We start from the raw sequence: 23,197 nt of genomic DNA, 5'->3' as shown, positions 1-23,197 counted from the left end.
TGTGCCGCGAGTTTTGAATTCTGTCAGGACGTCAGAGACTATAGCTAAGTATATATCTGCCGGGTAAGTATGTACAAAACTTTATTGTATACTAACAATATCATTTTTTTGTTCACAGATGGGTTTACTACTCTACACTGATTTTCTATTCAGTTTTCCTCACTTTTCTCACTGGATATATCTTGACAGCTAGGTAAGATACCTCCTTTTTCTTTAAATTGGTGTAATGTACTGATATATGTAATTTTTAATGTACTATTGTGCATAGAGACTTGTTGAAGAGTATTATATATGATTAAATGTACTTTTTAAAACCTTTATTACCAAACAGGAACTGGGATTCGTTTGGAAACCAGTCAGGCCTGTCTGAGGAAGTACAAGCAAAATTACAACAAGCTGTAGAGCTGCAGTCATGTGAGGTATGCAATATTTTTTAGTGTAGTTTGTGCGCTTTCAGGAGCTCTACTCATGTATGGATGTTTCTTGTAATTCTTCACACTATACTATTTTTATTACTGTCATATTGCTCTCTATGATTGTATTGTTGAAAATTAAGTAATTTACCTAGATTAAAATTGGCAAAATGAATCAGATTTGAGGATGAATTCAATTACTGGCTGAAAGAAAAACCATTCATGTCAGAAAGTGGGCTAGACAGTCATGAAATTGTTCTTCGATTCTTTTTTTTTTTTTTCTTTTCTATTCAGAAACATAGATACGTATGTGTAATGGTAAACTTCTGTTATTCGCCTTATGTATATCCAAATTCACGTCCTGGCCTCATGAGAGATTATGTACTGTCATTTTTATCCCCCAGCTTCATTTTTTCTGCTTACCCTAGATTTTTTGCTCAAACTTTTTGCCTCATTGAAAATCATATCAGTTGGTCTTGTCCTTGGAGAGTATAGCAATGTGGCTAGGTCAGAATGAATGATGTACATTAGTATTTATAATACCACCTAATATCCTTTGTGAACATTTAGTTTTAGAACTGACATTCATTGAACTATAGGTTTGGTAATACAGTTCTGTATTGTGAAATTTGTTGGAACAATTAACAGAAGCAAGGACTTGTGAAGCATGAATTCAGTATTGAAAAATTGCCCAAGTGCTGTATTCCCATTATTTTCATGTCTTATCAGAAAATACACAGTACAGCTGTAATGTATGCATTTATTTATAAATAATTTTTATTTTGTAATGGGGCCTACTGAAATAAAAATGTGTAGAGTACTACATATAAATACTTATATAACCTCTACATTTCCTGCTCAGAAAGACTGAAAACCTACACAGGTACTTTGTATGACTTCTTTCTTAGTCATCGTGGTAGATGGTTTTATAATAAAATAAATACCATCTTATGGTTGGTTGTTGAGTTTTATAGACTTGTATCTTTTATATTTTTAATCTGTTACAGGTCTTGCAGAATGAGATTGATCTACCACAGAGTTTTTTTGTTGAGACTGGTAAATGGGTTATCATCGTTATGGCAGCTATCAATATCATGAGAGAAATATTTCAGTTTTACCAGGTAAGCCTCCCATATACTTAGACAGTTGTCTGTATAGCCTACTACAGTATATCTTTTATTATAGAAAGTTTTCCAAAGTTCTCATTTTATGAAGAAAGGGTACACTTGTATTTAGTGGATTGACACCTTGGGACCGAGGCCTTTCCATGGTAATGTAATGTAATGTCTTTGTCTAGATGAATATGGAGATTCATTGTAATAAAATCTTTGTTTTTTAATTATTATAATTTATGTTTCAGAAAAACACAAGTTATTTTACGGTAAGGTACAATGATATGACATTACTCAAAGTGGTATATATACACTACTCAGCACCATGCAAAGAAAAGTGCTAGTTCACATTCACTTAGTAATCTGCATTTGATGTTTTATATCCGTATAATAAAACTTATTTCACTCGTGCATCATAGTTATATACGTAGTTACCAATGTTAGTAAACAATTTTAACAGGTTGGATCAAAGCTATGTTTCAGTGTTTTGAGTATCTTGACAGTTCATTAAACATGAAATTTCTTTCAGACTATTTTATCATTGCCATTGTATGACTATTTTATCATTGCCATTGTATGATCACAAAAAGTAGCTTAAGTTAAGAAAGAATATGGATCCAGGCATTCTAGAGCACCTGCATGCCAGTAGTAATACATTCATACTTACCTCAGAATATGAGCAGAAGATGGCAGAAATGTGATTCTCATATGTTCACAGTTGCTTCTGCAAATCACATTATAAGAATGCACTTGATGTTATCCAAGTAGTTATCTAGTGTTTGCCTGTAAGTGTATACTGTAATTTACAGAAATAAGAACCACGCTGTCAAGATGTGAAACATTATTTTTCAAGGTAATTATAACTATGATATCCCATCACTGATTCGTGATTCACTTGCCCTGTGTCTGTCTTCATTTAGGATTAACAGAATTACTTACAAATTTAAACAGTTAATGCATTGTTGCAGCTTGAGTAACTTAGTATAGGACCAACCATCCTTTCCTTGATCTGAAATTGGAGGAATGCTTTTATAACCAGTTTAAGGAGAGAATGTTCAGGATTGGATAAGATTATTAAATTTAGGCTTAAAGGCCAAGCACTGGGTCAGGTAAGCCATTCAGGACTTATTAGGAATTTCAGATTTCCTTAATCTAATCATGACCTATCTGGAAACTTATGGTTATTGTTTGAGTTTCGGAAATAATGAATTTGGTAAGTTTTTCAAGACGATTAGGAATTTGACTACAATGGCATACATAGCATATTTAGAATTTAGATTGGGTGCTAGTTTTGCCTTGACTATAGTTTTTAGAAACATCTGTGAGAACAACAGAATTTTTGTTAGGTAGTCCAGTTAAAATGCCTTTTGATCAACATATCGAAAAAGGAGACAAGCAGATAAATTATACATTCCACAGTAAAGTTGTTGGATAAACGTTATTGATGATTGATTTCAAAATTTCTGACGGCCTTTAGTAACACTTTCCTCGATATGTTTAAAACATAGCGTTTAATAGGATGTTCAGCAGTTGTCATAGATTGCGAGTCTTCATTTGGTTGTTATAAGCTTTCCAGTTCTAGAAAACAAGAATAAAACACGCTGTATGCCAACAAACATAAAAAAACTAGAGAAGCTTTAAAAATTTATGAAAGCTCACATTATAACAAATGGTTAGTTTTAACATTTATCATTATTCGAGTACATGTAGTGCATTAATGAAAGAAAGAAAGCAAGAAAGAAAAGTGTAATGTACACAGTAAACAAACAGTATGACAGTAAATTACACAAACAATGTCATCAGTTTATTTCCACTTTTGTTATTAAGGCTCGTCTGAACTACCTTGGCCTGGAAAACCTGATCGAATGGGCCTGCTATATTACTGCTGTCTTAGTGGTCTGGGACTTCAATGACTGCGAAGTCAGGGAGGCAAGTAGAAAATGTATATCTCTAAATACATTGCATCACAAGCAGTTATTATAACTGTTATGTTCCATGACTTAACTTACTACTATAATGTAATGATTGTGACATGTTAGAATTGAAAATTAGGTACCACGTAAACTCTTATGATGGATGGTAGTACTACCTGTCTCAAGTAATTTTATTGACATTGACCTCAATGGTGGTTTCACTTTAAAATAATATATTTTTACTAAAAGCCTTAAGTGATACATAAATATTAAAGTTATTAAACATTACTAAATATTTTATTCTAGTCCTAATTGAGGTGGTTTTGTTAACTTATTGTAATTAAAAGAATACGTACTGGTATTATGGCTTGTTACCACACCAGGGCAGCCAAAAACAACTAGTACGTACTACTGTTGATAGGTACTGTATAAATAAAATTGTATTTACTAGTAATTCCTATTATTCCAATCAGGACTGGCAGTGGCAGGTTGGAGCTGCATCAATCTTCATGGCTTGGATGAATTTACTACTGTTCATTAGAAAATTACCCTTCTTTGGCATCTACGTTGTCATGTTCACTGACATTCTAGCAACTTTTGCAAGATTCTTCGTAGTCTTTTTACTCTTCATTGTGGCCTTCGCATTGAGTTTCTACACTGTAAGTCCTTCAGCTGTTTCTGAAATTTAAAAATATAGTTGGGTACAGTAGAGTCTGGTAAAAGGAGAAAAAATCTTAAAGAACAGGGAATTAATTTTTTATGTTAAGGAAAGTAATGAAATGTAGATAGGTTAGAAATATTTAATGACGCCTAATAATTTTACCACACATCAATATTTAACATCGGAAAGTGATAACTTAGCGTTTGTGAAATAGTTTCCTTCTCGAGCTTTAAAACCTACACCTTCCCATTCATTACACTACCACAAATCAGTGAAAAGGCTTCGAGTTCTTGATGCCATCTCTTAGTCGATTTCATTTTGACTTACTACAAAGCAGTATTTAAAAGAAGCTTGTATCTTGTATATATACGTATTGAGTCTTAAAACTTGAATGAAAAGACTTTATAGTCTACTATATAGTATAAAAGATATTAACTATTTGTATCAGATAAGTATGTGTGCCTTTAAACAAAAATTTCAAGGAAAATATGACAAACAAATGAGTATTGGAAAGATCCCCCACATGAGAAAAAAAAGGGATTTTGACGTAGGAAAAATCTATTTCTGGGTGATTGGCTCGTGTCGCCCTATGAAAGGATCCTTAATATCATTCTTTCTAGGTAAAATTAATCTAAAATTACCAGAGAAAACAAAATTAAGAAAATGTCAGTAAAACTGACTCGCTCACTCTTTAAAAGAAGTGTCGGTATGAGAATAGGGGCGAGTGGGATCACTACCACGAGACATTCACCATTTAGACCTTCCAATCAAAATCCTCACTAGAGAGAGCTGATACCAACGGGCAATGCGGCCGCTACTACTACTACTAGAGGACGCCACGGACAGCAGCGCCCCTAGCGGTCATCCTTAATCTATGAACATCTTGTCCTGCAGGGAGGGCAATCAATACAGGGTGGGTTTCATAGGGCGACACGAGCCAATCACCCAGAAATAGATTTTTCCTACGTCAAAATCCCTTTTCTGGGCTCAGCTCGTGTCGGCCTATGAAAGAGTACCAGAGAAACAGACAAGATGGGAAAAAGGACAAATGAAAATCAGTTGTAAAAAAGAGGGATATAATATAAGTGAATCAGTTATTACAGAATATAAACTAAGTACTTAAAGCTAACTTATTCTAAACAATGACATAAAAGAAAGCCAGTAATGTAAAGTACTTAAAATTAAATTATAGTAAACATAGTAAAATACAATAATGCAGTGCAATTTAACAAAATAGATTCACTTAAATAATGTATTTACATAATATACAAACACATTGTGTCCTACCCTAGCATAAAAATAAGGGTAGGTACACTGAAGTATATTATAAGTACATAGTGTGGATGTCCCTAGCGAAAAAATAAGGGACAATCCACCGATATGATCTCAGCGGCTAAGGCTAGAGTATCCGAGTAGCATGGCGATAGGGTGAGGCATGTTGGACGAGGTAGGTAGAAAGGAGACCTGGATCTATACTATGACTACTATACAGTATCAGGAGAAACAATGTTTCCCGCTGCTACTGCAGAAAATTTTAAAGATTCCAAGGACTTTAGATAGTGACGTTTAAAGACTGTCGGAGATTTCCATCCAGTATACTTTTTAAGATCCTCAAAGTTCATATGTTGAAAGTAGTTAATTGAGGTGGCTACTCCCCTGATGTCATGTGCTTTTGGAAATGAATCAGGATTGGCTTGTTTAATGAAGTAAAGGATCTGTTGTCTAATACCTTTTACTGATAAAGTACCACCTTTTTCTCTCATGAAGAGAGAACCTGAGGATCTTGAGGATGTACGAGATAGAAAGGCTCTTAAAGTTGATACTGGGCAGAGAGAAGGATCTTGCGGAAGTGGGATGACTTTCCAAGGAGCCCACCTTGCAAGAGGATCCTCATTTTTAGCCAAAAAACTACAATCCGGAGCAAGCAGAACTTCTCCTGAGGGGAGGAATTCCACATGACCCGCATCTCTGGATAGAGCCGACAGTTCTGAAATTCTAGCTCCTGAAGCTAGGCTTAATAAGAATAATGTCTTTCTAAGAAGCATTATGAATGTACAAGACGAGTTGTCAGTATCTGATGCTAGTTTGAGGACATCATTTAAGAACCATGAGACTGTAGTAGGCCTTTGAGAAGGTCTAAGTCTAGCACAGGCTTTAGGGATAGACGTAAAATAAGATTCAGTCAGATCTATCTGGAAACCTAACTGAAAGATCTTCTTCAAAGCCGATTTATGAGTAGTAATAGTGCTAGCTGCTAAACCTTTTTCAAACAAGGATCTGAAAAAGGATATAGCTAAGTTAACTGTCATGGTTGTAGTGTTTGATTCTTTCAGGAAGGATGCTAATTTTTTAACAGCTGAGTCATATTGTCTAATAGTTGACTCTCTTATCTGATTCTAGGAAGAGGATGTTTTGTGGATCAATATTAGCATCTTTATTAGCCGCAAACTTCATGAAGTCCATAAAGTTAGGGTCTGAAGAATTCCTGAGGAAGCGAACACAGTCCTCATTTGTACTGATTGTGACAGCTTGGGATTGGGAATCCGTTGAGGTCGGAGACCCAATTCCAGAAGCAGAGGATACCAGTTGCTCTTGGGCCAGTCTGTAGCAATCAGGGCTACTAGTCCCTTGAAAGTCCTCAGCTTGCTCAAGACTTTCAAGAGAAGATTCACTGGAGGAAAGACATAAATTTTTCTCCACTGATTCCATCTAACGACAGGGCGTCCGTGGCATAAGCCAGAGGGTCCAGGATGGGGGCCACATAGCAAGGGAGCTTGTAGTTCGCTTGTGAGGCGAAGAGATCTACTTGGAGACCTGGGACTCTCCGGCATATCCACTGGAATGACCTGTCGTCTAGGGACCATTCTGATTCCAGAGGGACCGACCGGGACAAAGCGTCTGCTATCACATTTCTTACCCCCGCCAGGTGAGTGGCGGACAGATGCCATTTGTGTTTGTCTGCTAGTGCAAAGATGGCTATCATGACATGGTTCACATGTTTGGATTTGGACCCTCCCCTGTTGATGCAATGAACTACCACTGCACTGTCCAAAACTAGTCTTAGATGAGACTTTTCCGGGGGAAGAAGTCTCTTCAGGGTAAGAAATACTGCCATTGCTTCCAGAACGTTTATGTGGAGCTGGCGGAACTGAACTGACCAAGTCCCCTGAACTTGTTTGAATTGAGAATATCCCCCCCACCCGGACAGGGAGGCATCCGTGTGAATGGTTAACACTGGAAGGGGATATTGAAGGGGTACCCGTTTGGCCAGGTTCTTTACTTTTGTCCATGGACGGAGTTGATTGCGAAGGATCTGTGGAATTACTGACAACTTGTCTCGAGATTTGGCGTTTGCTCTCGATCGCCAAACTCGATTTATATCTTTCAGCCTTGCTTTCAGGAGGATATCTGTCACTGAAGCAAACTGAAGAGAACCTAGGATTCTTTCCTGGCTTCTCCTTGATGTTTGCTTGCATTTGAGAAATTGTCTCACAGACTTGGCTATTTCTTTCCGTTTGGCCACTGGAATTGACAGATTGTGGGAAGACAAATCCCATTGGATTCCTAGCCACTGAAAACGAGACTCCGGAGTAAGTCTGGATTTCGTTTTGTTTATCTGGAACCCCAGATGTTCCAGAAATTGAACTACCTTTTTCGTGGCTTTGAGACATTCCTCGACTGTTGGTGCCCAGATCAACCAATTGTCGAGGTATGCTGCTATCATTATTCCCTGAGTTCTCAATTGTTGCACCACTACTTCTGCTATTTTCGTGAATACCCTGGGGGCTACATTCAGACCGAAGGGCATCACTTTGAATGAGAATGTCTTGATTTCCTAGTCTGAATCCTAGGAATGGGCGGAAGTGTCTGGCTATAGGGATATGATAGTATGCGTCTGTAAGATCGATGGAGCATGTGACGGCTCCACGAGGAAGTAAGGTCCTTACCTGCGAGATGGTAAGCATTTTGAACTTGTCGCAACGAATGAAAGAGTTTAGCCTTGACAAGTCTAAGATTACCCTTCTTTTTGTTGAGCCTTTCTTTGGCACGCTGAATAAGCGACCTTGAAATTTTAGATGTTTGACTCTCGCAATAGCTCCTTTCTGAAGGAGTTCCTCCACATAATCTGTCAATTCCTTTGATGGTACTTGATGGAATGATTTGATTGGAGGGGGATCTTTGATCCAACTCCAACCCAATCCCTTGGACACTATGCTCTGTGCCCAATTGCTGAACCCCCACCTGTGACGGAAGAGGAACAGCCTCCCTCCTACCTGGGGAGCCTCACTGTTGTTGGGCGGGTTGACCTCCACGCCCTCCTCTGAACTGCCTACTCCTTGCCGCTCTTCCTGTGCCACGCTGGCGAAAGTGGCCTCTCGCTCTGCTACCTCTCGACTGCCTATTAAAGGGAGGGTAAGCCTGACCTTCATACATAGGGTTGAAGGCCGGCGAGAGTGCGTAGGAGGTCGAGGGTTGCGACTGAGGAGACAACAGGAGGATGGGTTGGGTCTGCTTCGAGGTTGAAGGTTGTCCCTGTTGGGTAACTGGGACGGCCTGAACGAATTGCTGCTGCTGCTGGTGTTTTTGGTAAGGCTGGAACCTTTTACCAGACTTCTTTAGTTTCTTACCAGCAGCGGGGCGGATTCTTGTTTCCTCTTAGAGGAGATACCCCACCTAGCTCTAAGGCTCTGGTTGAGCCTAGCAGCCTCGTGGTGCACCTCATTTACAGTGGACTCTGGGAAGAGGTCCGCTCCCCACATGCTGGAAGCCAGGAGTCTATTAGGTTCGTGCCTAATAGTGCTTCCTGCAGAACGTGCTTTCGGCAATTCCTCCTAGCTTGGAAGAAGTCGAAAGCATCCGTCTGAACCGTTTGAAGCTGGGACTTGGCCAGAATCTTAAATAGAGGTTCTGTGCCATACGATAGAGCAGCCATCTCCGTGATAATTAGAGAATTGAGGGATCTGCCAAACCTAGTTCGAGCGTCGAACTCTGCCTGGATCAAGGAATCAGGCAGCCTTGGGAGCTTTTCGCCAAACTGGTCCATTGCACAGTCCGGTTTGAGCTTACCAAGCGTGAAAGTGGCAGGCAAGTTCTCCCACAATTCTCCGAAGGCTGGAAAGAGCGGAGAAGTAGAATCCGCTTCCCTCAGCTGTGGCATGGCTCATCCTTGAGGACTGCCTGAAGAGTCGCTTCCACTATTTTGGTAGCGAACGGAAGAGAAGCCTCCTCCTCCGTCGCAAAAATAGTAAAAGGACTCTTGAAAGCCTGGAGCTTAGTGTTGGTACACTCCCAGTCCTCAAGGCAGTGAACCCACTTCCCGTTGAGCGTGCTCTCTACTATAGAGCACGTTCTCTCTGGAGATCTTGTCCTCCCTAGTGAGGGCCGCTACGGTCAGCCTAGCATATCCAATGAAAGGCTGCGTCAATCCCGGAGGATAAAACTCGAAGTCCTCAATCCTTCGAGTTCCACACTCCGGGACAGAGATCATACCGTCCTTGAATGGAGCGTAAGCGGCCACTCTCCATGGGTTCTCCATTGGAGAAGGCTGGTAGCGACTCATAAGGTGGTAGCTGGAGAATACCAGCACTTGCTACTGGGGAGACTGGATGAGGAGCCTGAGCAAGCCCAGCTACTCGGTCCTCATTCTCTCTAACCTCTGTTAGAGAGATCTTGGATGGACTGGCCCGACTGAGTCAAAGTGCTCGACAGTTGTGCGAACATCTGTTCGAACTTGGTTCCGAGGGCGGAGACCTGTGAGCCTACCATCTCTCCTACCTGTTGCATCACCACTGCTGAGAAAGCAGTGGGATCAAAGGTGCTAGGTCCCGCTACTCCAACCGGCGTTGCCGGAGTGGATGCGGTGGAGGCCGGAGAAGGCATTGGCTCAGCAGGAGCGCGAGCCTTCTCCTTAGAAGCCTTGCTTCTAGAGCTCTTTGAATAGGAAGAGCTCGGCTTAGCCTTCACCGCGTCAGCATAGGAAGTCGAAGACTTCTTAGCTGAAGAAGACGCCGACCGACTTTTTAGAAGTCGTCTTAACAAGGGTCTTCGGTTCTCTCTGTCCCTTCACCTTTGGGGGTACAGAGAGAGCGGGAGAGCGGGCAGGGATCTCAGATCCCAAAAAGCCTTGGAAAGAACGGCCGTAGAAGAAGGGACAGGAGAAGATCCAGGAGCGCCCAAGGAAAGACCTTGGGCACCCGACACACCTACCTCAACCAACAAATCCTCCGCACCTACCGCCATAGGCTCAATATTAAGGTCCAAGGTTGCGACGTCTGGGACCGTCTCCTGCGTGGCCACGGCCCCGAACGACTGCTGCATCTCTTGCTGGATGGAGGCGATGAGAGGGGCTGCAGAGATGGGGTCAACATATCCTGTTGACTTGCCGCTGGGTAAGATCTGAACGGCCAGCTTCTTGTCCAAGATGTATGGCTGGCCCTTGGCGGCGTTCTTCCCGAAGCGCCCACCCAAGCCTTCAGGGTTGCTAGGGCGACTTCCCTCACACCGGCAGCCTGAAAGAGAAGGCGAAATGAAGCTTCTAGTGGCGGAGGCGGGGTTAACAAGCTTATGACTAAGTGTTGTTAGTAACACGATAAAGAAGTCTACAATCGACTTACCCCCCCCACCAGCTGACTGACAAGGTCGTAACAGATGGCGCAGGCTTCCGGGTGCCAGACGATCATGTCGTTGTGAGTCGTGGCACACGGGGCGTGAGATCTGCACTCATCGTGGGCGCAGGGGTCGTACAAAGTCGCATTGCACCCTAGGACCTGACAGTTGGTAGCCTGTAAGTGGAAAGATACATAAGTATCGGGAGAAACACTTACAGCCTAACAATTGCTCCGCTGCATGCCGGAGCGAGAAAGTTAGATTAAACCAGAGCCCCGCCATAATACGTGTGGTAACAAGATGGTTGGAGTTTGTCCAAGGCTACGCCGGAGACAAGAGAAAAAAATCCAACCAGATGTGGTGGTGAAATATGAAACCACGACGGAAAACGACGGAGATGGTATACATACAATTATAATTCTAGAAATTCATCGTAAAATTAGGGTATATCCTTAAAAATAATGAAATAAATATCAAACTTTTCCCCCCGTCTACTAGAAGAGTGCCCGGGTAAGAAGCAAGCTCTCTTCCGGTAGCGGGGAAAAAAGGGAAGGATATAGTAGGCAAGCAATAGACCACTAGTAGTGACCACCCCGCCCGCTGGCGGAGCCAGCGAACTATAACCAAAGGTGCCCCGGCTGCGGCGGAAGGCTCCGTTCGTTATAGTGGGGGAAAGGTGGGACTGAGCAACTGGGGGGGGGTTCCCGGCGTAACGCGGCGGGAGAGAGAGAGGGGGGGGGGTGGCCTACTCCTCCCCGTCCTAACAACTACCCGCTCGGTGACCCGGTACCCGAAACAAGTGGTCGCCCTATACCCCAGCTGGGAAGAACCCCTGGCCTCCTCAGAGAAGGAGGGAGGAAGGCTACTGAGGTTGTCATGGCAACCAAGGGGTCCCCCAGACCCCTCCCTATACCTGGTAGGGAGGGAAGGGGAAGGGTAAGGTGCGATGGAACACGTGACCGCAAGTGGCCTAAGCCGCGATAGCAAACACAACCGTGGAAGGGCCACGTGAACCAGGCTGTACCAATACATGGGACATGCACCTAGGCTAGCCTAACACCCTAAATAGAACTAAAATTACATCGTAAAGATGGAAAAGACACTTTTAGTAAAAGAAAAAGAAGCCCAGGAGGAGGCAAACTGTTCCGAGGAACAGAAGCCTACTCGGAGCCAGCGATAGCCGATGAAGAGCAAGATGCTGGGCCAGAAACACAGAATAGCCCTAAATACCAAACTAAGAGAATTGTAAATGGGCTAACCTAGCTAAAAAGGCGATGTAAAAAACGATGAACGTGATATAGTAAGCCCATAAGTATAAGAGAATTCCCAGTATGGAAGACCGGGAATTCTTAACATGAGGCAGCATGGCGCCGCCACGAGTCGACCGGGAAACCGTATATGACCTATTAGAAGGAAAATACTGGTCCCTGGAAGACTAAAATACGGTAAAATACTACTTATGAGGCACTTAACTTAGCCGATGCGATGGCAGCACGTTCCATGATGGAGAAGGAGGTAAATCAAAGAAAATTAGCACACGAGCAAAAAATGCGTACAACGCTTACCGCTAATAATTAAGGATGACCGCTAGGGGCGCTGCTGTCCGTGGCGTCCCTAGTAGTAGTAGTATACGGCCGCATGGCCAGTTGGTATCAGCTCTCTCTAGTGGGGATTTTGATTGGAAGGTCTAAATGGTGAATGTCTCGTGGTAGTGATCCCACTCGCCCCTATTCTCATACCGACACTTCTTTTAAAGAGTGAGCGAGTCAGTTTTACTGACATTTTCTTAATTTTGTTTTCTCTGGTAATTTTAGATTAATTTTACCTAGAAAGAATGATATTAAGGATCCTTTCATAGGCCGACACGAGCTGAGCCCAGAAATTTACGCTTAATTTCAAAATGTCTAACTAGATATGGCTTGAACACAGAATGTAATACATACTTGTTAACCTTTTATTATGCACTCTGCATTAATTTCTAATTACATGATTGTACAAAGTTATGAAAAGAAAATCCATGGAAAATGACATGGTGGGGAAAAAATATCCAACTTCATTAACATGCATATGCAAGTTGAAAATGTCAGCATTGTTTTTTATTCACTTCCATAATACAAATATTGAAAGCAAATTGACTTTTATATGTGGGTAATTTAGAAGCAAAGTGAGTTCTTAACTTAGTTATGTATATATTGAGATATGAGTTACATTCACAAAATTTTAAATATCTGTGAAATAAATGGAAAACACCATGTTATGCTTTCATACAATTTATACAATTTTCAACAGGTTCTGAATAATCAAACACCATTTGAAACCCCTGCAAAGTCACTGGTCAAGACTTCTGTTATGATGATTGGAGAGTTTGAATATGATGCTATTTTTAATGAAGGGTCACTGCTGGTAAGGCTTACATTTCTATTTGTATCACTGTACTGAATTTTTTGTATATGCATTGTGGTATTATATAGTTCATATCTTTACCTTATGGCCATAGCATTAATTATTAAAGTGAGATTTCCTAATTATGACCATAATATCATTGTAGTGACATTTTGAGACTATAGGCTTTTTTCATTTCTAAAGAAAATGATAAAACAGAATAAGTGGTCTTAAGGATATTTTAATGGTCACCATTGGGTTGTAATAGTAATTGAAAATTTCTTTTTCAGTATCCAGACATAACATATATAATTTTCATAGCCTTCATGATACTGATGTCAATCCTTATTATGAACTTACTGGTGGGTCTTGCAGTAGATGATATTAAGGCTGTACAAGATCAAGCTGTTCTCAAGAAACTTGCCATGCAGACTCAGGTAAACACACCAGATTTTTGAGACCATAGCTAATGAGAGGTATATAAATAACTAATAATGGTAGTAAGAATAGAGGCGCATTTAGAAAATGCTTGATGATAGTTCCAGTTATCAGTAATGGTACCGATTAGTTTAAAATGATATACCCAGTTTTTAGTTTAAATATGATACTCAGTGTTTAGGTTACCATTATCCAGCTTACAATTAAAAGTTTAGTTACATTACCCCACAGAAGTTTACAAAATAGTACTGCTGAAGTTAACTGAAGTCAAAGAGTATGCTAAAATGACAAATAATGTTGCACACCTAAGTAAAAAAAAATGTATTAACCAGGATTATGAACACAAACCAATTATACTTTGTACTGTATGTTCTATATCTGTAAATGCCTCTTTCCCTATTGAAAGGTTACTGCCCACAGTGTGCCCTTACTAATCAACTGCTGAAAGAGCTTTTGGTATTGTCTTCCCTGCCATCTACATTATAGTATAGAGGAAAACCTATTCACACTGTTTGAAGGATTATTTATATATTTTTAGTTTGCTTTTGCAGTTATTGATGACTTCTAGTTTCATTGCTTGATGGTGCTTTCCACAGCTCTTCTGTTATATTTTTAGTTTTTAATTCTGTACCCAATCTGCTATGTAGTGACCAGGATTAATTAGTCACAACCATAATAGTCTAAATTTTGTGTAGTTTTATTACAGTGAGTATGACTTGACTGCTATAGTACCAGTCCTTACTATTATTATTTTGAAGGACAATACTTTGGTGGTGTCTTATGAGTGGTGATGAGTATATTCTGCGAGATATTATTTTGCTTGTGTGTGAACTAGACACTACATTACAGGTAAAAAGTTCTGTGTTAGCTGTTTATTTAATTTTTAACAGTATTGGTAAGTGAAAAGCAAATTGTTAATTAAGGATGTGTATCTGCGCAGTAACTTTTGATACATGAGCTTCCACATATAAGCAGAATATTTTTACAAGATCTTACAAGTGGACTACAAATTTCAGATGGTGTTTGACGTAGAGGTGTTGATCCCCGAAACCTTAAGAAGGATGTACATGGTGGGCAGGAAACACGTGCATCCAAATGCTAGACATGGTTTTGTCTCGCGGTACTTTGGCGATTTTAAACTTATTAAAGGATTTGAGTTTTTGGAGAATGGAGAAGAGGTGAGTTGTCAGTTTTCACTTATGCTGACATTTAATGTTTGTTGCTACTGGTTACAAGAAAATACAGTAGTACATTCTTCTGATCAGTACTAACATGTCAACTCCACAAGTTGTGTGTGAAGTTTTATTTATTTTTACTTATATTATGCTTGTTCAAGAACTACCCATGCTAAAGATGCTACAGATACAGTAATACTGTAACATGTAATATTTTGAAATTTGGTGAGACATGAACCTAAAATTGACTACTGGTAATATTTTGAGTCACTTGCTTTGTATTTTGAGTTTGGTGTATAATAATGTGTGAACTTTTTTGTTTGCCCATTTCTGAAGTTTGAAGTGGGTATAAAGGAATATTTGTCAACCCATGTGGTGAGTTATCCTTAACGTTTGATGCCATAACAGTTATGCCTGCCCCTAACATTGATGCTTGTCCCTTTGCTTAATAGTTGCCATTCATTATTCTCCCTGGTGGTTTTGCTACTTGCAATTATACCCATTTGCAGGTTTTTCTCCTTTTTATTTTTTATTTTTGTTAGTTATGTTTATTCCTTCGTAGTGACAGCATGTATTTAGGAAATTTACAGTAGTGATAGGAATCTAAACTTTAATAGAATTCTATGTAGAGTGAAGTTTAAGTCAAATGTCTTGTAAACATATCTAACAGTTACTTAAGAGAGCAGATCACTGGTATTGCATAAAAATGTACAGAGCAAATTAGGCAGACCTTTCATAGTAGTAAGACCCACATGCAAGACGATAGTAGCCAATGCTGTAGATACTACGTAGTAGCAAATCCCCTGCAGATATCGCATTGTGGGTCATGATGGTGCATCTGAATCAGAACTGTAGATTGTATAGTAATGTAGTATAATATAGTGCTACTAGGTATATATAATTACTTTTTAGAATTTCCCCAGATATTTTTCAGTGACAAAATATATTTTCTTAATTTTCCTGTTCTGTAACATATTATTGGACAGCTTTTAAAAGCAGCTAGCTACAAATAATGCAGCTTCTTTTACAAGTTCTTTACTGCCTTGAAAATATACTGCTGCGCATGTACTCAGAATTTTTAATATACTTCTATTTTAGCTTGCATAAAGTTTCTTGTAATTCAAAATGTATTCCTTTAGAACTGATTGTTTTACTGTCTGCCCTTTGTTTCTGGTGTACAGTTGGTTAAGTGAAAATTTTTTATCATTCCACATAAGTCACAAATTACAAAATCAAGTATGAAACTGTCCTTCCCAGTATTAGAATGTACATTTGGAATGTATGTAAAATGGAAAGAAAGAATGAAAAATAAGCACATGGTGCCACTAATTTTGAGAATTCCTTTATGTTCTTTTTTCAGCTTGACCTAGGTTTGATCATATCAACTACTACCATATATCTAAAATAACAGTGCTGCTGCAAACACTAGCAACTGCATATATTTAAATATCTCTTGTGGGTGGTTGTTTTTCATAAAAACATAATTCATCATATACACTGTTAATATTTTTATACCATACGATTGTGTATGTCTATATTGAACTAATTTTTATAATCTTATTTCAGCTGAATGAACATGAAGCAATGAGGCGAGACCTAACTCAAGTCCTGTCAGTAGTGGAAGATCTTAAAGCCCAAAATCAACGACATCATGCTCTTCTCATTGCGCTTATGAACTTGAGTGCCAAAGATGACGGAAATGGGAAGGACCAAAGTAACCCTGATTTGTCAAAATATATATGGTCACTTGAAAAATCATAATTTTAATGAATTGCATATGGTAGAGGCATGCATTTAATATGCTTGTATTTTTTATACACTTGATTTTTTTATTTTGTACTTTTAAGACAGTATGTTAGGTAGCAGTTTAGCATTTTGCCATGATAATAGTTTTTATAAAAAAAAAAGTTCAGTAATAGGCCACTCAGAAGTTGAGTTTCCATAAAGTAATGCAAAACATAGCACACACAGGGTATGGATGTAGGGAATCTACTTCCAAACCCACTTTGTACTTAAAATGTTATTGTTGTGGGGCTAACTCAAAACAAAGTTTTGTGTTACTGTCAAAAACATTCTCCAATCTGTGAATTCTTCTTTACCTTTGCAATTGTCAGGTTTACTGAATATTAAAAAAATTCAATTTGCTTAAAACTTGAACAGTTATGACAAATTTCATTTGATTTTAATTTGACCACAGTCTTATAAACAGAGCTGGCAAACAATAATTGATTTTATAATTTCCAAATGAATCTCTGGAGGTGGTGTTCCTGTTATATTAGATACTGTAAGTATATCTCAAAAAGGAATTTGTGTTGCATGGCTTACAAATCAGATCAGCTCTGGTCTGTCCCTTTTTTATACAGTGTTTACCAAGTACACCAGAGCTAGGGTAAATCTCAGGAATAATGTCTTAAAAAACAACTAAATATTATATATGCTTATGGTCAGATGATCAATATTTTGTAAGTATACATTAAACTCTGATAATGGCCTTTGTGCAATAGCATATTTATTCTTAGCTTAAGTAATGGTAGGAAATATAACAAATTTTTAATATAATATGTACTTTTTCCTAGGTATGGTACTCGTCAGTGCAAGCTGTAATAGGTTGTCATGACTTAGTAACAGGCTGTAGGTGGGTGGGTTGAGGAACCTCCCACTCGCACACTATCATGAAACACTTCTTTGCTATTAGGGATTACATGTGGGGATTGGAGAGGGTTGGGGTGGGATTATGATAACTGGTATGTGTAGTACCTAGGTTCAATACAAATTACAGTGTTGTACCATACAAATTTAATGTAGGAGTGAAACAGGACTCCTGTAACCCCCTATATAATCTGGCACAAACATGCAAGATTGATATGACTATGAGCCAGAGTGAGATATACAGTAAGTAAACTCTTATGTTAGGAGAACTCTGAAATGCCATAAAAATAAGGCAGAACAGGTTGGAAGGCAATTATATACTGAAGCGTTCAGACAATTGGCTTTAACAAGCCTCTTTATTAAAATTGAAACTGGAGAAAGTCGCACTTTAGGAGCTTTAGTTATAAAAGAGGATGCTTAATATTGCCAAGTCTACCTGCTTCATAGCCAATCCAGCATGTATGCAGCCTGATGCCAGCCATTTAGTATCTTTGATGAGATGCTGAACAGGTTTTAGAGTCTTCAAAAAAGCAAGTTCTAATGAGAACAGTCCAAGGACTTGTACATCTAATGATGATGCCTGGTCTAGTTCTTTGACGTTAGCCCTGGTAAGATGGTTAAGGAGTTATATAGAAATAACTTCATTATCAAGAAAGTGATCACCTCCATCTCTTGATGAGGTCCAAGCTTTTATAGTGAATGCCATCTAGAAAAAGACATGGCATTAATGTATCCATGACGCAAAAGGTCTTTCCTCCTGTTTGTGCGACTAAACAGGAGCTTGCAAAAAGCTATGAGAAATGGATATGGCCTATACATGTACTTAGCACCTCTTCAAGTAAGAGTAACTGATACTGTCAGCTGAACTCCAGAGGGCACCAGAACTGTTGGAAGACCCTGAGCTGATTGGATGAGGACTATGAGTGAAAGGCTAGAGATGGGTAGAGATTTGTGAAAGATAAAGACACAAGTAGTGGAATTTCACAGAGGCCCCTTACTTCCCGTATCATATGAGACAATGATGATGATTTTGTTGCTGTTGTTACTATTATTATATAAATTTATAAATAGTGATGATTCACTGTTGGGTAACTTGTATACAACTACAGGTCTGGGCATGTTACTAACTTATGCCAAGTTTATCAATACTATATAATAATTCTGCAAACAACCAAATGTTTATGAACCATCTGACATAAGATTCTTGTAAAAATACTGGTGTCTTAATCTTATGTAAAAAATACTGGTGTCTTAATCTTATGTAAAAATTACTGGTGACTTAATCTTTGAATAAATTTCAGGGGAAATGTTAGACATAAAATTCCACCTATAAGCTAATACATATTTTATCATATTAGCTTATTATCGGTTGACTACAAGAACAGCCTTTTTATATCTTAACTAGTGCAATAGTTTTGAATAAAAGGCAGGTGATGGAATGACTCTGTACTGTAAACATGATGAAAAAATGTTACAATACTCAAGCTGAATTTGAAAAAAGCAGCTGTTCAACCGTAAAGGACAAAAATTTTAAATATTTCTGCTGTTAAATTAGTGAACTAGGCTAAACAGTATAGCAAAGTTCTCTTTTACCAGAGCATGATACACAAATTATACCTTCTCTGTATCTAACCTTATAAAATGTGCCAAATATTTGTTTGTGTAAGCATGACTTCAAGTTCTTATATTTTGATATATATTAAAGTACATGTATGAAAATATTTGAAATACTTTCATACCTACCATTTGATATTGTATTTATTATAAAATAAAATCTTGGATTTTCCTAGTGTATTATATCCTAAAATTTTTAAACCATATTTTTACATTTATAGACTACGGTTGAAAGATTTTTTGGGTTGCAGCACAGGATTGCAAAATGGGCATAATGCCTGGCATATGATCATTCACTGAATGCCAGAAAACTCTTAAAATAAAATGAATTTAGCTAGTCCCAGTCCTCAATTCTAAATTGCCTTGTTATAGATATTAAATTGACGACTTTGACACATCTACTGAAGGAAAAGTGGTCTTTGCTCGACGAACTTTGTTGGATGTGACGTCAGAAGCGGAGAAACCGCAGCAGGGTTCTGACTTTTCTCGCCGTTTCTCCGCTTCTGACGTCACATCGGACAAAGCTCGACCGTGTGGACGGGGCCTTAGAGTTCCATCTATTGAGCAAGAATACTAATACTAATAATATAATCAATTAGCAAGAATGAAGGACAGCCTTTCTTAGACCCTCTTGATTGAGACTGCCTTGACGGAGTTACGCATTTCCAACCTATGGTTGAAAATGCGTAGCTGGGAAGAGGGCTTTCGAACTGGGAGAATTATCTCCTAGTTTGAATCTAAATGTCTCAATTTTTCTCTTACTTGATCATCTTCCAATCTCTTACTTTCTTTCGCTCTGTTACTCCCCCTAGCTGTCCTCCTCCTCTTCACTAAAACCCTCGTGTAGGTTGGGAAGGAGCTGGGCCTCTGAACTTAGGCTTTACCTTGATCCAAATGGCGGACTATAGCGGTTTGGTCCGCCGCTCGATTATGTTTAGACCTTGAGGATATTGATGTGATTCCACATCAATATATTAGGGCGGGACTACATGTGGGGACTTGCCTACGGAATCCGGGGAGGTATAGTCTCCACGGTAGGACTCTCGGCAATTTATCCGGATTGCCCTCTAAAATAACATGAGTGGGGATGATTGCTACTAGCTATGCCCTCGGTCCTATCAAGCGGGTTTCTGCGTTACACTTGAGCCAATCATGTTATGTTAGAGCCATCCCTTCGGGTAGGGTAGGGAGTGGACATATGGGAATTGATCTCTGCTGTGTGTCTTTGGTGAGGGGGAAGTCTTTGAGAGGAGGCCCAGTTTTTACCATGGCTTGCAGTTGGTTTCTCTGTAATTTCAAAAAAAAAAAAAAGAAAAAAAAAAAAACGAAAATGGGAATATGACTCTTTGGAACTCCAGTCCCCCTCGGAAAATGTGACCCCATGACACTAGAGACGACTTCGGCTTGTTTAAATAAGGAAAGCTCTGTTGACAACCTCGGCAATAAAAAGGATTCCTCCAACAATACTTCTCTGACCAATGTTGTTAAAGACAATTTATCGGCACCGGTGGAAAATAATTCTAGTAGTAACAGTAATACTTTACTCTCTGGTTCTGGCTCATTACCAGATACAACAAAAAAAAACTCTGAAAATTCTCCACTTAAAAAACATACCAATTGGTTGTAGCTATGACATAATTCATGAAGCCTTCTGTAGATTTGGGGCAATCAAAGAAATTTTAATGGAGCTTAATGGTAGTAAAGGATTTTGGGAAGCTTGGGTATCATTTTCAAGTTTTGAGATTGCTTTAGAAGCAAATAAAAATTTAGAGAGCATAAGAATTGACAATTGTTTGATTCTGGGGCTCTATGTGATAAAGCACCAAGACACCTAGAGGTATATAAACCAGAAGAATGGTTGGAAAAGAAATAGAGCATGGACTTCCAGAAGTAAGAACCCCCAAGCCCCCAAACATGGATAATTGCAACTGGGAAGATAGAAAATTATAACTATTATAAGATGAGTAAATTTATACAAAAAAAACAAAAGTTGGTTTAATTAAAAAGTAAGGATATTAGTAGATACGGTAAGCAATCTGTTTTGATTAATGCAAAATCAGATACTCAAGCTCACATGCTTTGTTGTGGCATGAAGATTGCAGAAATTGATCCTATTAAGGATATTAAACCACATATGAGCTTCAGCTATGGTAGAGGAGTAGTTTTTGATAAAGATCTATATGAATTTTCAGAACCAGAAATTCTGGACATGTGCCCTGATAATGTTTTGGAAAGTAAGTAAGATCCCTCAAACAAGCATGGTAGTTTTAACATTTGAAACCCCTGTCATACCAGATCATATAAATTATTGAGAATGAAAAAGTACGTGTTCGAGAATATAAACCTAGGCCTTTACAATGCTTTAATTGTTTCAAGTACGGTCACCTCCCGGTACTGCAATAATACGAAGATCTGTATTAACTGTTCTTCGTTAGAACATGGCCAATGCAACAGAGATACAACCTGTGCAAACTGTAAAGATCATCATAAATCAAATGATAAAATTTGTAGAGAATACAAGAAAGAAGAAGCTGCCATCTTGAAAGCAAATGCTGAACATATTAGTGTAGGTTATGCAAAGCATTTACTCGATCGACAACTTAATTTTGCTCAAGCGGTTAAGATGCCACCAAAGATTATAATCCAAACTATCCCCTTACTACCACAGGGGGACCAGTGTTAGCAACCTGGCCCGTCAGGTGCATCTCCCTTAGTGGTAGTAGCCCAGCCATCTGGGTCAAGTGCTCAGCTTATAAAAGCCAGAGCACAAACCTCCAGAGAGGTCAAGATGGTTTCCACCACACCAAAGTAGTGTCACTGATAGGAGCACCTCTCCTAGAGGTAGTAGCCCAGCCTTCTGGGCCAAGAAGTGCTCGAAACTGTTGAAGTTCTAGCACAATCCTCCAAGGAAGCCAATGTGGCTTCCACCACCTCAAATGTATTGTCTCAGGCAGAATCTCTACCTGATTTGATGGAGATTAGAAAACAAGATCTTCCAAAGAGGAAAAGGTCCCCATCCTCTCTCCACCTTCATCCAAATCAGGTAAGTGCCCTACTGCTCATGATCCCATAAGGGTTGACTGTATAAAGATCACAGAAAGAAAGAAAAGAAGAGCGGTGGCCTAGTAAAGCCTTCCATCTCCAGGCCTTACATGGCTTCATTCTGAAAAGTCCCAAAAGACAAATGAGACAAAGAAAAATAATAACAAAAGATAATGTCTATTATCCAGGAATTGCAGAGGTCTAAGTACTAGCATTGAGCAAATAAAAACTTTAACCAGGGACTTTGGACACGAAGATAATTTGTCTACAGGAAACCAAGATCAGTGACAAACCATTTAATCCTGGACTCAATTATCATTTTGTAAGATCCCCTCCTTTGCAAGGTGCAAAGAGCTCAAGGTGGTACAGGTTTTATTATTCACAAATCTGTAAAATTTGAAACAATCCCACTCAATACACCACTACAGGCATGTGCAGTTAGAACTCTATCTCGGAAAAAAAAATTACTTTCTAGCTCGCTATATATTGAACCATCTTTAGAACTTTTCCTCTTAGATCATGCTGGGAATCCAAGAAGGCTTAGCCTTTCTGACCTCCAAGACCTGATCAATCAGCTTCCTGCCCCTTTTATTTTGATGGGTGATTTTAATGCAAAGCATACTTTATGGGGTGGAAATGTATGCGATAGATGGGGTAATCTTGTTGAAGAATTAATCGACAACAATGATGTAATACTAATGAATGATGGTTCTCCAACTAGGTATGATGTATTCCACAAACTCTACATCAGCCATGATTTGTCAATCTGTTCCTCATCCATTCGATTGGACTACCTTTGGTGGTCAGTCAATGAACCACCTACATGGCAGTGACCATTGGCCAATAATGTTAAAATATGTCCATAATCTTCCTTCTCAGTGTCCACCAAAATGGAAGATAGACGAGGCAGACTGGGCAGCTTATGAAAAGTGTTCACACACTGATAAAGATTATGATGAATTTACATCTCCAGTGCATGCCTATCAACATCTTGAAAATATATTGATGATAATGCTAGCAGTTTATACCTAAAACATGCGGTTTTACCTCATCGCCCTGTAGTTCCTTGGTGGAGTAAAGAATGTGCCAACGCAAGAAACGTGACCCGAACTTGCTTCAGAAGATACTTGAGAACAAACTATGTAGCAGATAGAATAGCGTACCTCAGAGCCTGTGCCAAACAAAAAAGAAC

General features: G+C 39.1%; 1 protein-coding gene and 1 long non-coding RNA gene across 5 annotated transcripts in view; one reads left to right on the top strand and one right to left on the bottom strand.

Moving 5' to 3' along the window:
• LOC135203684 (transient receptor potential cation channel subfamily A member 1 homolog) overlaps positions 1–19,134 on the top strand; it is a 117,277-nt gene extending 98,143 nt beyond the window's left edge. Inside the window, 9 exon segments of the mRNA XM_064233583.1 lie at positions 119–193; positions 332–419; positions 1,421–1,534; positions 3,353–3,454; positions 3,912–4,097; positions 12,995–13,108; positions 13,378–13,524; positions 14,542–14,703; positions 16,267–19,134. Of these exon segments, the coding sequence (XP_064089653.1) occupies positions 119–193; positions 332–419; positions 1,421–1,534; positions 3,353–3,454; positions 3,912–4,097; positions 12,995–13,108; positions 13,378–13,524; positions 14,542–14,703; positions 16,267–16,461 (1,183 nt within the window). The 3' untranslated portion in view covers positions 16,462–19,134.
• The window catches only part of LOC135203690 (uncharacterized), a 336,388-nt gene continuing 317,170 nt past the window's right edge, over positions 3,980–23,197 (bottom strand). For all 4 annotated transcript variants that reach the window (XR_010311993.1, XR_010311994.1, XR_010311992.1 and 1 more), the window contains one exon: positions 3,980–4,116. This is a non-coding gene — a long non-coding RNA (uncharacterized LOC135203690). The remainder of the gene's footprint in view (positions 4,117–23,197) is intronic.

The sequence above is a fragment of the Macrobrachium nipponense genome, chromosome 36 (genome assembly GCF_015104395.2).
Source record: "Macrobrachium nipponense isolate FS-2020 chromosome 36, ASM1510439v2, whole genome shotgun sequence".
NCBI classification, from domain to species: domain Eukaryota; kingdom Metazoa; phylum Arthropoda; class Malacostraca; order Decapoda; family Palaemonidae; genus Macrobrachium; species Macrobrachium nipponense.
Note: the sequence above shows the minus strand (reverse complement) of the source record. Positions and strands in the feature narration are given on the sequence as shown.